Raw genomic sequence first — 16,540 nt, 5'->3', positions numbered from 1 at the left:
GTTAAAAAGATCCATGAAAATGTCACTACTAAAGTTAGCTGGTACTGTTGGTATTGTAAGTGGCAAGTAGAGCTCATATTTTAGATTTTGTGTAGTTGCTAGCTTTGAACTGTGTGTTGGATGCACATGAATTGAAGGAATGGGCAAACATAGCTGATGCGGATCCACAGAGCCAGCATATTAAGATGTTTATAATTAGAGGCAATTTGTTTAAATAACTAGGTATGGATACTAATGTGCAAGAGAGGTGGAAAGGCTGTTTCCTTAAGCCAGCCCTATAAAATGTTTTATTCTCAGTGAGATGCTGCCATTTCATAGTGGGTTTCTAACACTGTGTATAGTTCCATCCACACAGTGCCTTTACTTCCATCCATTTCTAATCTCTTTATCCAGTACAGAGGATTTGGAGCCTATCCCAGTAAGCGACGGACACAAGGCAGAATACACCCTGGACATAGCGCCAGTCCATCACAGGACAGACAGACACAAACACACACACACCAGGGCCAGTTTAAATCTAACCTCAGAACCTTTCTTTTCAGAAGACTTAGTGTCTGTATCTGCTTCATTTTCTAATTTTGGTAGCACCTCTAACTGCTTGTCTTTCTTATATGCATTTACTTTGTAATCTGTGGTCCTTTTATCTGTTTTTACATCTACTGTATTGCTTTGAGATGCCACCTTTAATGGTGATATATCAAATAAAGTTTTTTATTATTGTTATAGGGAAACATGATCAGATTTAAAAAGATCTAAAGTATACTAGTTTGTCACTCTTCTCATTCCCTTTGCTAAATGACTTTTCATACTAATCTGATCAATCTAACTGCCAGTTTTCTGTGCTTTCTCTATCCTGCTAGATTTGCAATTATTCTGAAAAGTTTCATCTTGAAATAACTCATTTCTAAATACCTTTTTCACTGTTAACATCTTGCAGCAACTCTGCGACAAAATATACACTCTGACAGTTCATCCTGCTACCAACATTAAATAAAACAAATCTTAAGATTTCTATATTTATGTCTTTATTTAGTGGTTTCATTAGTGACAAAGGCTAAACTTTCTTTTATTTTTAAAAAATGTCTTTTATGTGTTGCGGAAAAAACTGACTCGCTTTAACAAAATATGTTTACAAATCCTTTCACCTGGCATTTTCGTAGTTAGAAATTATGGAACGCTCTGTTAAAAGCAAGGGAGTTTTTATGTCCGTTGCAGTTCTTTTGCAACATGAATATAATTATATCGTTATTAATTTCTTGAGATACGCGATTCCATATTATATTCCCTTTTAATCAAATTCTAAAAGTATGCTTGTTGACTCCGGTATCGCGTTAGTTAAAGACTTCGATGCTTAAAATGTTTAGGGAGAAATGGAATACTGGTGTGTATTTTTTCTTTAAAGTACCAAGACCAGCCATATACTGTATGTTTAAGTTCCAAAATTAATATCGTTTATGGACTTCACACGCGTTGCAGTATGCTCCTATTCTTTTTATGCTCAGGCACTAAGATCTCCCTTCTGCTTTGTGTAAGGATGGTATCAAAAGCAATCTTAAGTGGTGAGAAAGCTGTGCTCAATGTATTTAAGGGACTTTAACGTAAAAGGAGATGCTTCATATTGCTTGACTAATTTTAAAAACTAAGTTATAAATGCAGACGCTTCCTCGGTGCGCTGCTCTGGTGCGCCGGCTCTTACACAGTGCCTGTCTGCCGTAAGCATTACAATATACATACCCAACACTGCTTGTACCCATCTGTCATGCAAATAAAACACCTTGAATTGAATTGAATTGAGGGGAGAGGGGGGGAATACTAAAGACAATACTGGCTCAATACCAATACGGGCTTTGACGTGCTAATGCGTTGGTTTAACAGTCCGGGTGTGGCAGGCTTCCAATGTCAACTCGACTCGATTGGAAGACAATGAACATATTTTAGCCCTAAATGAATTAATAGCAAACATGGTTTACATAAAATACATTTTTCCAAGAAAGTTTATAATAATACGATCTATAGTTGAAATCTGAGCCTACTTTAAAAATAAAGGAAAAGCATTTTCAGAGAGCAATCACGCTGTGTTTATGTAGAAAAAGCGATTAGGTTTATGAGCAATCTAATTACCTATTCGCTTAAAACGCTATATAAAATAAAGTTTATTTAGAGATGAATGATCAGTGTCGCAGTTTAAATAATGGGAGTCAGGAAACTAACACACAGCGCCACCGGATTAAATTTGCCTGTGGAGTGTATCTTATTAAGCTATAAATTGTATTTTGAGCGCGTTTTTTGACTTTTTTTTAATTGCATTTTCGGCGCGGACAGCACATACAAGGGTTAATGAACTGTGCCAAGAAATTTAAAATAGTATTCTTTAGGTGTGAGGGTAGGAGTGGACCGCAGCAGGCATAATCAGCAAACCAGGAAAACAAAGAACAGGACAGGTGAGATGTGTATCCAGAAAGCGAGTGATCAGAAAAAGGAAATGGAAAACGCAGAAAAAGGAAACGCTTTACAGGATAAAAACAATAACAACAGTAGTGGCTGGGCAAATGATTTTTTTTTATCGAAATACAAATTGAGATACTGTACTGTATAATGATGTTCATGAACAAAGGTATACTGCAATTTTCCTTAGATACGCGATTAATGCTTCGTAGGAGGAGGCGGTCTTTTCCTCTTGTCTAACAGTCTGTCCACAAACAAAACATTCCTGTTAGACAAGAGGAATTGAAAAAAAACAATTTTGTCAATGAAAACCGGTGTGTGTGTCTCTCCCTGCTGGATGTCCCTCTCACAAACTGCTGAATGAATAAAATAATTTTATTGAAAACGCGTTTGCGATTGTCTGGTATTTAATTTGGTCCCTTTTAACTGTTTTTCGATCTACTGTATTGCTTTGAGATGCCACTTTTAAAGGCGATATGTAAAATAAAGTTTTTTATTATTGTTATAGAGAAACATGATCAGATTTTCCCTGGTTCAGAAAAAAGTTCTAAAGTGCTACACATAACTTTCTTAATTCGATGTATTTAAAGCAGTGAACTACTGTAGGTGTCACATAACATTCAGAAATACAATCACGTATTTGACAAATAAAAACGATTATAATCTAATCCTTCCACATTTGATCCCAAAATCCCAAGAAATATAAATCTTGACGGGTAGAAAGCTATGCTGAAAGTTTATTAAGATACTTAGAAGACAAAGATACTGTATCAATTTATGTTGCATTAGCCTGATTATGATTAAAAAACACATATAATTAAACACGCGTTTGCGATTTAAATCAGAACACGTTTTAAATCAATATAAATGTTTATATTGTAACGCATACTGTCCAGCCTCCATTTCTCTATAAAAATTTACTCTGTTGCACACACACACACAATAGAAGCAGGAACCGCTGTCAGAAGGGAAGATATGTTCAAAATATCGCAAATATCGATCATGTTGCGATATTTTGAAATATAAAAGTCAATTGATTGTCCATAATATCGCTATTCTATTTTTTCGAAGAAATGTTTGTTAAAATAAAAGTCTAGCACCAGCTGGATTTGAACACACAACCTGCCAGCTGGTAGTCACGCACCTAGACCAGTCGGCTACAAGACAGCTCGCATGAACAGGCAGGCGAAACAGCCCTACACAGCCCTGTCGCAGCACACGAATACCGTTATTAAATTCTTTAGATACGCGATTCCATATTATATTAGCAGAAAAGCTTAAAACTACCACTTTTTCACACGCTATTTCACATGCTAGTTAAATACTTCGATGCTTAAAATCGTTAGGGAGAAATGGAATACTGGTGTGTATTTTTTTCTTTAAAGTACCAAGACCAGCTATATACTGTATGTTTATGTTCCAAAATTAATATCGTTTATGGCCTTCACACGCGTTACAGTATGCTCCTATTCTTTTTATGCTCAGCTACTAAGATTTCCCTTCAGTGGTAAAATTCAATATCTACAACGGGCACAGCAAAGACGTTTACTGTACTGTAAGTCTTTCTACGACAGACCAACGGACCACGAGTGCCCCTGTTGGTCAACCAATCACGTACTGCGGTGCCACGCGTCATCTTGCGTCACACTGAGCGACGCCACCTGCGGTACGTGTCTGTAACGCGCACTTTGAATGGCTGCATCTGTATCTCAACAATATGATGCTTCTTTGCTACATTCATTCATTATACATAAAGTAAAAAATTTCAGCCCTTTCATTTCATCCTCTATTATTATTCATCCCTTATTATTTCATTCCTCTCATCCATTTCAACCCTTATTATTACCTCCTGATAATAATAAACTTTATTTTATATAACACAGACAGCATGGTGGTGCAGTGGATAGTATTGCTGCTGTATAGTGCTGGGGCTCTGGGTTAAATGGGGTATTATATGTATTGAGTTTGTGTATTTTTCTTGAGTTTCCTCTTGGTGTGATTATGATTTCCATACTGGTTGATTAATCAACTTCTGGGAAAATTAACCCTGGTGTTAGTATATGTACTGTATGTTTGTGTCTGTGTGTCTGCGTGTCTGCCCTGCTACGGACTGATGTCCTGTCCAGAGTGTACCCTGCCTTGCAGGCTCCGCCTCCTCCATTAATCTAAATTGGAAGGATTGGATAGAAATTGGACAGACGGATTTCATAACGCATTTCATTCCAAAGCACAAGTGCTTTGTAATATGTAAAAATCACATTACACACAAGATAGTTAAAGAAAATTACAAAGTCAAAAACATGGTAGATATAGGAATAACAAAAAATATTTTAATAGTAGGATTTTAGGCTAGAATTAAAAACATCCAATGTATTTCTTTTATTTACATACATAGCATACTAGAGCTGTGGGGCCCTGTCATGCCTAGAGTGTAGACAAACAGGGGGAACATAATGGGTAAATTGCAACGAGCTTCCCGAGTTAGTACGCAGCTGCGTACTAAGTTGCGGTTTAGTTAGTACGGTACTCTCTGGAGATCATCTCCAGCTCTGAGTTAAATTGCAGTGAAAAAACGTGCGGAACAAAGTTGGAGTTCAGCTGAACTTGTGCTTAATCCAGTTCCCAGGGCTGTTGTTGTTGTACTAATTAGCCCGAACTGCAGGGGACTGTGCATCAGAACATTTCAATTAATCTGATTAGTAGGTTCATACATACAGTAGGCCACATTAATATACAATTATTACTTTGTCTGTTTCTTGTTTATATTTAAACTAAATTTCCTGACAAATGAATGTTAGTTTTTAATTTAAGAATTGCATTTAGGCTACAATTCATCGGATGAGGGTAAGTAGTTATTAATGAGATACTCAATTGCTATTAGTCACAAAACAAATGAGAACCGCAGCTGCGCATTTGAAACAGAACGCTACTGTATTATTGTGGCTTTAATTTAATTTAACGAGACACTCCAGATGAACAAGCGGACACGTCACTATTGCTAAATCGTTACAAAAGACGCCAGCTAATGACCAGTAAAGTTATAACAGAACTGGAAATTAAACTTATCAAATTAGTTGAGCAGAAAAAAAAATGTTTATTGTTCCTCTGATCTTCTAAGCATTTCGATTTTTTAAAGTTCAATTTTCTTTAGCACAGTGTGCCTCTTGCTTACTTTTCAGAACTTATATTTTTTCTTGAAATAAACTTTTCTCTCGCTCCTCCTGTGTCAGTAGAAGCTTACATTTCAAATTAAGTTATTTTTTAGTCAGTTCCAACATCTTACTTTCAAAGTGGGGAAGATCTTGCTGGCGTGTTGTTTTGCTAAGTCGTTGTTGTCATTTACAACAATGACAACCCGTGCACAATCCTTCAACATTACAAGAGCAACGCTATAACAGGAATCATAAAAACGCAAGAAGCCACATTGAACGAGATTTTGGAATTGTAAAACAAACCTTTTCTTGTCTGTCATTTGGTTTGTGTACCAGTCCATCAAGAGCTAGCATCATTGTCAGTCCTACACAACCTTGCGATTGACTGGGATGAGCCACCTCTTCCATCTCCAAGGCATTCAGCACACTCTGGCTGTTTCAACACAGTCATTATTGAACCACAGCAACAGGACAGAGAAGGGACAGTGAACTATCATAAATCACTTTTAAGACGCCAAGTTTTTTTTAGCGTATGCTTGGGTGCCACCCATTTCCTTATTATCCCTTCTTTCCTCTGATAACCACAAATATGGAGACCCATCACAATAAAATATTTAACAGATCTATTCAGTTGACTCCCAGATTTTAAAGAACACTTTAAAGCTCACGCTCCATGTATATAACTATTCTCTTCACTCCCTAGGATATCTTAAAATTCACAGCTAGTAATAATGATTGACATTAAACGTAATTAATAGTAAATGAAACTTTTGTTAATACACACGTATTAATAAACTTCATTATTAATAAATGTGGTATGAGTGTTAAGCAATTTGAGTTACTTATTGCAATAATTTTCCAAGCGACAGATGCATTAATTATTATATTTTAATATATTATAATAATACTTATTATAAAAATATTAATATTATTTCCACTACATTCAGGAGCCTTCTAATGCAATCTAGCATTATGCCAAGTACAGTACTAAGTTGCTTAAACCAGTGGTTCTAAAACTTTTTGGACCAAGTACCACCCCTGATCAAACCAAAACCAACCAAATGACTAACATGAGTATGCGCGTATGCACACACTCACATACACATATAATAAATATTATAATAATAAACTTCATTTGATATAGCACCTTTAAAGGTGGCTTCTCAAAGTGCTTTACAGAAAAAAAAACAGGAACAACAAAAAATAAAAATAAACAATAAAAAAGCACCATTTCAGTGAGGGGGTGAACCTATTTAGTCGAGCAAAGCAGATGTGAATTCATTTTTCGAGCCTTGATACAATTCACAACAGAGTCTAACAGATTTTAAATCATTAGGCATTTTCTTGACGGCAAAGGTCTCGCGGTGGATGCTGCAATGCGTCCATTCATTTCTGGAGCAACCTCTCTTAATTCGTGCAACTACCCCACTGTGTCGGCTTGTCATTGCTCTAGCACCATCTGTACAAACTCTGACGCATTTTATCCAGCCGATGACATTTTCTTTAATAAATTCATTCAGAAGCTGAAATATGTGCTCTCCTGTAGTTTCCGTTGGTAGCGGCTTACGGAATGGAAAGTCCTCCTGGGACGTACCCTCAAACTCGTATCTAACGTAAATGAGCAAATTGGCCAAATTGACTAAAGACTCATCTAATTGCAGTGAAAAACATCTGCTCATCTTAACGCACTCTGTCAGCGTACTTTTGATATCATCTGCCATTTCAATAATTCTATGAGTGACTGTGTCTTTCAGAGGGGGCAGCAGGTCGAGCTGTTTAGCAGCTTTTTCTCCACACATAATACGTGTCAGCTTTTTTGCCAACGGTAAATAAGGTTCTTCAAAAATAGTGTAGGGCTTACCTGCTTTAGCAATCTGCAAGCTTGCATTTTTCCCCGTTTCTGTTTCATTAGTCTCTCTCAGAAGTTAAAAGAAGTTTTTATTTCATGCGCATGGGAGCGAAACACAGAGACACTCGGTGTATTTTTCTCAAATTAACTTAGAACAATTCTTAAATATTTCTCCTACTTCTCTATTTGCTGGAGATAAATTTTTTTTAATACAATTGGTCACTTACGTTCGTAGCACACATTCCTATAGAATGGTATAGAATTACATTGTAGCTCTATGTTCACTCAAGTATTAGCGCGCGCTGTATCGTAGTACATAGGCTGCGTATTTGACACGTATTAAAATAGAAAATATGAAAACCTGTTCTGATTTTTCAGCGCACACAACAAAGTTCCAGGGTCATATGGCGTACCAGCTGGCGGCGTACCACAGTTTGAGAACCACTGGCTAAAACCAAAAAAAGAGGTGGTTTAAGTTAGTCCGCTACTTAAGTCACCTCTAGAGGGCAGCAGCTATTACTTTGTGTTCATTGCAATTGAAAATAGGTTTAGTACGGTGCTGCGGACTAAGCACAGCGGCAAGGTTAGTTCCAATTGGTCTTAAGATGGGGCACAAGTTTAAACCGCAGCTGCGTACTAACCACGGGTTGAACTCCTGTTAGTATGCTACTTTCAGTTAGTTGCAATTGACCCTACAAGCCCACATTTCCTAAAAGAAGGTGAGGAGTAAATACACAACATATTGACTAGATACAGTGTCAATTTACTGTACCATCTGCAACTTTTCAGGTTTGGAGAACAACTCTAAACCTGAGGAAAACGCAGCACAAGGAATAACCTAAGCAGGATTCTACATGTTAAGTTATTTTCATATTGCAATTTGATAAACACATTAATTATTGCATTAATAGATTAAAATGGGCCTGTGTGAGATGTTGGATGAATGCTGTTGTTGAATCCAACTGTGAAACTTGAGTCTGTATGATGTGTGTTTTGGGAGAAACCTCAGAGAGAGACTTAAGTTTTGGGAAGCCAGTAAGCACTTTAGCTGCCTTTTTTATCAGAGAGGATTGTTGAAGGTGTTAAGTTAGGATCTCAAAAAGGAGCTTTAGGTTTTGTTAGTTTGTGTGTTTTTTCTACCAGTGTAATTAAAAACCACTGGTTTTGTAAATTTCGTCTGTGTTTGTGTCTGTTTTCCTGAGACCCATTTTTTAAAGTGCTACAGCACTCCAACACCTGGGTGTGTCACACAGGTTAAAATAACAGACTGAACAGACTACAGGGGGACTTGAATTAAGCATTCAAAATGATCAAAGACACTGACAAAGTCAGCTCAGTGCACTTCTTTAGGATCAACAGTGAAATATGAGCCAGAGAACATGTGACAGATGCAGCCATTCAAAACGAGCGGGGTACACTGCGGTACAACGCGGTGGGTGTGTCACATCCAAACGCGTCATTTTGTGTCGTACTGCAATTTACCATATGCAAATTTGATTATGTTAATAGTATCCGGTGGAGCTAATAAAGCTTAAACTCTCATGTACAGCATTTGAGCTGTCACCAGAAAACACCCGGTTTCGAATCCCGATCACTGCTGAGGGACAATCTTTATTCAATTAAGAATTTAAGTTGTATACTCTTTATACTTTTAAATTTAAACTGTATATTACAGCATGTAAATCATTATACATTAAAAAGTTGGCTTATTTTATAAAAGCAAGATTGCTCAGTTGGATAACCTACCACCTTTTTCATAAATATTTTAATTATGCAGAAATATTTTATGCATCGCCCACCTGAACCCCGTTGCGTTACATTGGTGTCAGAGCGGGATGGGATAGCCCTTCGCCGAGGACGGCGAGTTAAGCGGGGGAGAGTGTAATGCATACGGCCGACAGGCACTGTGTAAGAGCCGGGTTACCAGAGTGGTGACGTCAGTCCTGGGTTTGCGTCCCCGACGGTGCGGGGCCGACCTGATGCGGCAAGGGCGCCCATCTGAACCCCGAAGCGTTACAGTATTAATAATGAATGACCTTGGACAAGCTGTAAACTCAAAGTATTACCCTGGTCCACATTCTTTGTAACCATCTTTGTAAATGAAAATACTTTATTTTTTCATTGACAAAAAGCAACACCACAGCAATTCGTTGATCCGATCATGCATTCGTTTCCAATCATACAAAGTAAGTCTTGAGAATCTCTGATTCACTATGCTTTTCACATGCTCATAAAAGATATTAATTTAGGAACATAAACATATTACTGTACGTAAACTGTACTGTATATGGCTGGTCTTGGTAGTTTAAAGAAAAAATACACACCAGTATTCCATTTCTCCCTAAACATTTTAAGCATCAAAGTCTTACATGTGTTTATTTTGGAAACATTTTTATGTGCTCCTTCTGACCATATGACTGTACATTTATATACTTTGTGAGAAAAATGTTAGTTTTAAGCTGTTCTGCAAATATGCTCATTATCGAAGTAAACAAAAGCATACTTTTAGAATTTTATTAATAGGGAATATAATATGGAATCGTGTATCTAAAGAAATTAATAAAGATATAATTATATTCAGGTACTGTAGCACAAACTGTAGTATAAGACTTTCTATTGATAGGTGTATGGCTGTTTCACCACTATGCTATGTCACTATGGCTGTGGCGTGATAGCTTAAGTGACTGACTTATAAGCATGAGGTTGGGTGTTCAAATCCAGTAATTGCTATGAGTTTTCTTTTAAGAAATAAACATTTCTTTGAAAAACTATAATAGCAAATATTATTGGCATTATATTGACATTTTTTATATTTCTAAATATCACAACATGTTCGTACTGTATGTACAAAGCGGTACTGCAGGGTGTAGGGCGCAAACCCGATGTTGCGCATGCGCCTGGCACTGCGGCTGGGGCGTGCACTCTCTCTCTCTCACCTGGAGTGCTGGCCGTGCCGAATTTCACTCTACAAAGTCTGAGTCTCTGTGTCTACATTGTTTGTAAACAAACCGGTTTCACAGGTTTTTTCTCACCTTCTTCGTTTTCAAATGAGAATAGGGCAAGTCTTCCAATGAAAGACAGTCTACCTTCCCCACACGAACAGACTGACAAATGTTTTCTTAGAAAAACAGATTCACAGCACGGAGCTGTTTCACTGTTTGACCACCATGTTTTTAATAAGCTGCTGAGTAAAGAATAGGAATGTTCCTGCTCTCAGCAGTATTGTGTATATAGTTTTATGTACAGGCTGTGAAAAGTTTCACAAGTAGAGGTCTTTAAAATTAGGTTGGGCAAACAATTTTTTTAATTCTTAAAAAATACATCAAAAACGAGATATAATGATGTGTTCCTGCTTACACATTGGACGACTTTAAAAGCTATAAAAACAGGTTTCGATAGTTAATAACCACTTTTTATGCACAAATAATGGGTGATTTTTCTTCCTCCTGATCAGGCTCTGAAAACAGCATGCCCCCCCAATAGGCTGCGTCAGAGGGGGAGGCGCCACCAAGAGAGGGAGGAAGCGCGGAGCTCAGTATTGCACAATGGCCGTAAAGCACCAATTGTGTCTGCATTCATAACTTAGTGTTTAAAATTAAACAATGTAAGTAATTTTCTTTTTTATACCATTGTTAGACAAAGCAGGAACTTATCGTACTTTCTTATGACATTACAGGTGGAAATATTACAGATTTTAATTATCTTTAATTCTGTTATACATTTTAGGAAAGTTTCATCTATACATACACCTACATACATCTATACATACATAGAAAGTCTTATAATACTGTTTTTGCTACAGTACCTGAATATAATTATATTGTTATTAGTTTCTTTAGATACACGATTCCATATTATATTCCCTATTAATCAAATTCTAAAAGTATGCTTTTGTTTACTCTGATAACGAGCGTATTTTCAGAAAATCTCACAAAGTATATAAACGTACAGTAATATGGTCAGAAGGAGCATGTAAAAACGTTTCCGAAATAACCACACGTAAGACTTTGATGCTTAAAATGTTTAGGGAAAAATGGAATACTGGTGTGTATTCTTTCTTTAAACTACCAAGACCAGCCATATACAGTACAGTTTACATAATATGTTTATGTTCCTAAATTAATATCGTTTATGACCTTCAGATGCATTATGCTCCTCTTATTTTTATGCTCAGCTACTAAAATTTCCCTTTAGTTGTAAAATTCCATATAAATATTCAAAACTAAGTGGATTAAAACATGCACAGTAAAGAGATTAAATGATTAAATCTTTTCACTACCGACCAATGCACCACGAGTGCCCCTGTCGGTCATTTTGGCCAGCTAATCACGTACCGCGGCGGTATGACGTAGGTAGTTGCGTGCAGTACGTGTTTGTACCGCACACTTTGAATGGCTGCATCTGTACATGTCACTACATTTAAAACTGAGAGCAGCAGACATTTTTTTGTCTGTGTTGTCAGGCCCTGGAACAAGTTATCTAGCCATGTTGTTGAAGATAATACCCTGGCCTCCTCCATGCCGATACTGCAGTTTGACTTTACTACAGAATTAGCTGGAAGGAAAGCTTAATTTATTAATCAAACAAGCTAGATTGTAAAATGCCCTCTGCTTATTTTTAACCTTTTCTTTTGTTCTTATTTTTTGGCACAGGTGTAATTGTGTGTATGTCTGTTTGTGCTCTGCAATGCATAGAAATGCAATAAGGAAAAAAAGACAAAAAAAAACTTTATTTAATATAGTGCCTTTAAAAGAAGTTTGTCAAAGCACTTTACTGTAGGTGTTAAAGAAAACTTTACCCATTTTCTAAGGATAACAAATTACAAAATAAGCATATAAGGAATATGAGCAGTTAGAGGTGCAGCACGAGATACATGGTCATTAGAAAATGGAGCAGACACAATCACTAAATGCCTTTTTTTTGAGGGCTGGTGTTGACCAGCTTTTCTGCCACAGAGAAGGCAACATAGGATGTAGTCTGGTGATGTTTCTGAGAATGATATATTAACAGTATTCTGCACATTAGGGTCAAAAGTCAAGCAAGAATCAGATATCACCCATATACTGTATTCTTCAATTTTGAAATTTTGAAATTCTGAAATTCACACACAGTGCAATCCACAGATTGTGTTACTGCATCGGTGTTTTGTAGGTGGTGGGAGGTGCCCAGTAGCATGAACGTAGTCTGTGAAGTGAAGCAGACTTTGAGTCATGCCTGATATAAGAGCCTGGATGCAATTAGAAAATTCAGAAACAGCTACTTCTGTGTATGGACAAAAATGTAGTATCATAAGCATACAAATGATAATTCATTACCAAGTTCAGTACCAATCACAAGTATCACCTTGTGATTTTAATATCTGCTGACCATGTGGGACTATGTAAATGCAGAATAGCAGTAGACTTAGTATAGAGCCTTGGGGAACACCAGACTTAATGAACCGAACTTCAGAACTGAAACGCCCCAGAAAAAGTGTCGGCAATCAGTAAGATGGTTGAACCAATTAAGAGTACGTGAAAATCTCTAAACACAGTCTCTAGATGAGAAAGTAAGATGTCACGATTAACAGTGCACTATAATGAGAAAATAGAAAATGAATATAGATTTTCAATATTGATTGAATGTTTCTAAAATAATTTTGATTTATTTACCATTTATGATTGACATTATGCACAGATATTTAATGGTTTTATAAGCAATAAATTACTTTATTAGTAAGAGAGCTAACTTAGCACAATTGATGAGGTAATGTAACCTGTTAAATATCACAGGATTGCTGAAAGTCAAGGAAGAATAGGAAGAAAGGAAGCCATCCATTTCTTTTAAATCTTCAATTTTGAGTTCATGTTGTAGCTCATGGTTATGAGAGAATAAGGAAGTGTAGACACTCCTCCGAGCCGCTCACATATGAGACACTCATCTTTTATGATGTCACAGGCCACACTTACACATATTGAAGGTTCAGGGCCTATTGGAGTAGAGGCATCTCTCTGACCTACAGCACTGCAAATGTGCAAGTGCCCAGGAATCTGCAGAGGTTGCTGTGTTTGCCGAAAGAGCCCATGCTGACTAATATCACACTGCCCTTTGTGGTGCTCAGCCAATAGTGTGCCACTATTGAGTAGTCCTGGTTACAGTTGCCTAGTGATCCAGTCTGAGACTTTCACTTTAAACCCCTTGTTGATCATCCCTGCTGATGACAAATGTAAGCATAATGAATTTACTTATGTCATATGTATTGAATGTAATATCAGTACACCTGTAGTATCCTCTCACGAGGCACCAGTAATGTAGGGGTTTGGGCATTTACTGGGACAATTATTAATTGTGGCAGTAAGTCACAAAATGATTCTTTTAATGGTCTTAGAATCCAACCTTGCGGGATAACTCAAACAAGGCACACACACGGGTACTAATACACAAGAATACATTTATTAATACATAAAATGTGCATATAAACATAACAGATCTTATCGTGAGGGTTAGCAGAATACAAAAGGTATATATTCAATCACGAAGAGTTACACATACCAAGAGGACATACATTCAGTATATCTTTCATTTAGACCGTTTCGTAAATGAACTTGGTTACAACTTCTACACTAGATACTCAAACAAGTACATAACTCTTAGGAATTAAATTGATATCAACTGGTTGGGATAACAATTGAATTCTCGAGCTGTAATGCAGTGAAGTTGAATACTCATCCAATCTCTGGGGATTCAGATCTCCTGCAGGCACAAAGAAACAGTTGCAGGCTTGTTGCTGTCCAATCCGCGCTCTCTGGCTCGGTCCCAGGCTGTGCTCGGTGCGGCTTGCGACGTGGTGGAGATTCCTGCGGCGCTGCTGCTCTGAAGACTGGCTAGGTAGTGTTGGCTTTAACTAGCAAAGTTTGTGCACAGGAGAAAACGGACTGCGGGTCCCAGCAGGTCAGGAAGAAGACCGGTTCGTTCCTGATGAGGCGCTAGTTCTGAATACTGATTCAGCTGTCCACAGTTCTGACCTGTTCACGAGGCTTGCTGCTGGTGCTAACCTCGGGTGGCAACCTCCGCTCTCGACTCTTAGAACAAAGGAAAGTTCTGGCTCTCGGACACACTGGCCGTTACGTTGTGGTCTGGGCTGAGTCTCAGGATGGTCAGGAGGAACTGTTCTGCTCCTGGGCACCGTCCTGCCCTTCCGAACTGTTCTACAGGAGCTCTGTGTTGCCTGTTTTTAACTGGAGGAACTTCAGGTCGTTCATTGGCTGAAAGTTTCATGGGTGGTATTACCACGCCCTGCCAGTCCCTGATTGGTTGATCAAGGTGAGATATGAGTCACTCACCCCTGACACTTAGGAATGCAGTCCAGATGTCCATCTGGCACTCCCTAGACAGATAGGCGCCAATGGATGACCATTGATCATGATAGCCAGGCTTAGCTAAGTGCATCCCCATTTGGGAGCTGTCCCTTATCAAAAGAAAACCTTAAATCAGCCTGCATGAATAGCTTCTCTGTGGCTGCACCACAGAGATGAAGAGAGGGATGGGGCCTCATTTGGGAAAGCACAGCAACACTTAATTCTGTCTTATTAACAAGCATTGCCGCTACATACCTGATACAATAATATTTTGTCCTACTAATATGTTTGTGAAATTCTTGTTCTAAAAGCTACTTATTGTTAAATTATATTAATAATAAACTTATTTTAAGTAGTGTCTTACTAAAAAGCAACTTCTCAAAGCTCTTTACAGTAAACTAAAAAAAAACAACAAAAGCAACAAAGATAGGAGATACAATTAGCACAAAGAAACAGAAGAGTTTGTAATGTAATAGAAGATGCAAGGGGGCAAACAAACATTGATTAAATAAAATGCATTCTAAAGCAAAAGGTTTTGATTATGGTTTTGAAGGCGTTGAGAGAAGGTGAATCTCTGATATCTTTGGGGATAGAATTCCAGGGCCTTGGGGCACAGAATGCTTTGAAAAGTAAAAATTAAAATAATTTGGTTTAACAGCTGTGTTAATCCTATACAAGGCTTCAGTTAATATTAAGTTTACTGTCGTTTTTGAAGTTTTGTCCTGGATCTGTATCAAAAAGACTTTGTTACATGCTTTACATGCATATAACAAGTAATATTTCTTTCCCATATAAAAAAATATGTTCTTAGAATACCAGCCATTTTTTCCACAGTTTTTTTATTTGCATCACATTTCCAAAAACAGAGCCTTTGCAGATGGTAAAGTTTTACTTGACTTTGTACTTTCTACAGACTTTCTATTATGCTTTTTATTGCTAATAATTATACCCATTTCCAAAACTTTACATACATCTTTACATACGTACTGTCAAAAGGACTCAACCCCTAATTGCATTTGCAGTTCTTTTTTAGGAATATGGTTTAGAAAGCATGTAAAACATGACATGAGGGTAACATTGCTTTTCTTTTTTATTTTACCATGCTCATTTTGAGGGATGAACTCAAACCCTCACGAGTAACATTGCTTGTGAGCCACCCAACAAATTCCTATTTCAGTAATTTTCAAAATTTTCCAGTGGATTGGCTGCTATCATTGGAATACCTGTTTGATTAACTAACTTTATGTTTTTCAGGTACTTTGTGTTCTACTGTCCCCAAGACCTCTTCTACAAGTGTGCTGCTTTTTTGCCCCTCAGACTGGTTCTAGCATCAATGAAAGAAGTGACCAGAACCTGGAAAGTGCTCGGAGGAGTTACTCAGGCACGAAAACATTACAACGAAGGATGGTTTGTGATGATTGCCGTTGGCTGGGCCAAAGGTAATAACTTCTCCCTTTGCTCTTCATCTGCCATTTATTTTCCTTCTACCTTGCACACAGTTTTATAATTCCAAATTCCTTGCATGTGGTTTTGAGTATGAAATCTGTATAAAAGTATTATAACAAGACAGCTGGGTTTGGGAGGTGGAAAAGGGATGGAGCCGCTACAAGGTGGTGGTAATACATTCCATACGCTGCAGTCACATGAGTTACAGCCACACATATAAAAGACATATGGAAAGGAAAGGTGGTGTCTGTTTAGACCCCTATGATTCATTTGAAGAGTAAGACACTGTAGAAACCAAGAAATTCAAGCAT

General features: G+C 37.5%; 1 protein-coding gene across 2 annotated transcripts in view; it reads left to right on the top strand.

Annotated features, from left to right (window-relative positions):
- tmem38b (transmembrane protein 38B) overlaps positions 1-16,540 on the top strand; it is a 67,902-nt gene that overhangs the window by 24,984 nt on the left and 26,378 nt on the right. For both annotated transcript variants that reach the window (XM_088911957.1, XM_088911956.1), the window contains exon 3: positions 16,038-16,222. In XM_088911957.1, the coding sequence (XP_088768083.1) occupies positions 16,038-16,222 (185 nt within the window). The remainder of the gene's footprint in view (positions 1-16,037; positions 16,223-16,540) is intronic.

The sequence above is a fragment of the Atractosteus spatula genome, chromosome 3 (assembly GCF_055471065.1).
Source record: "Atractosteus spatula isolate fAtrSpa1 chromosome 3, fAtrSpa1.hap1, whole genome shotgun sequence".
Classification (NCBI taxonomy): Eukaryota; Metazoa; Chordata; class Actinopteri; order Semionotiformes; family Lepisosteidae; genus Atractosteus; species Atractosteus spatula.
Note: the sequence above shows the minus strand (reverse complement) of the source record. Positions and strands in the feature narration are given on the sequence as shown.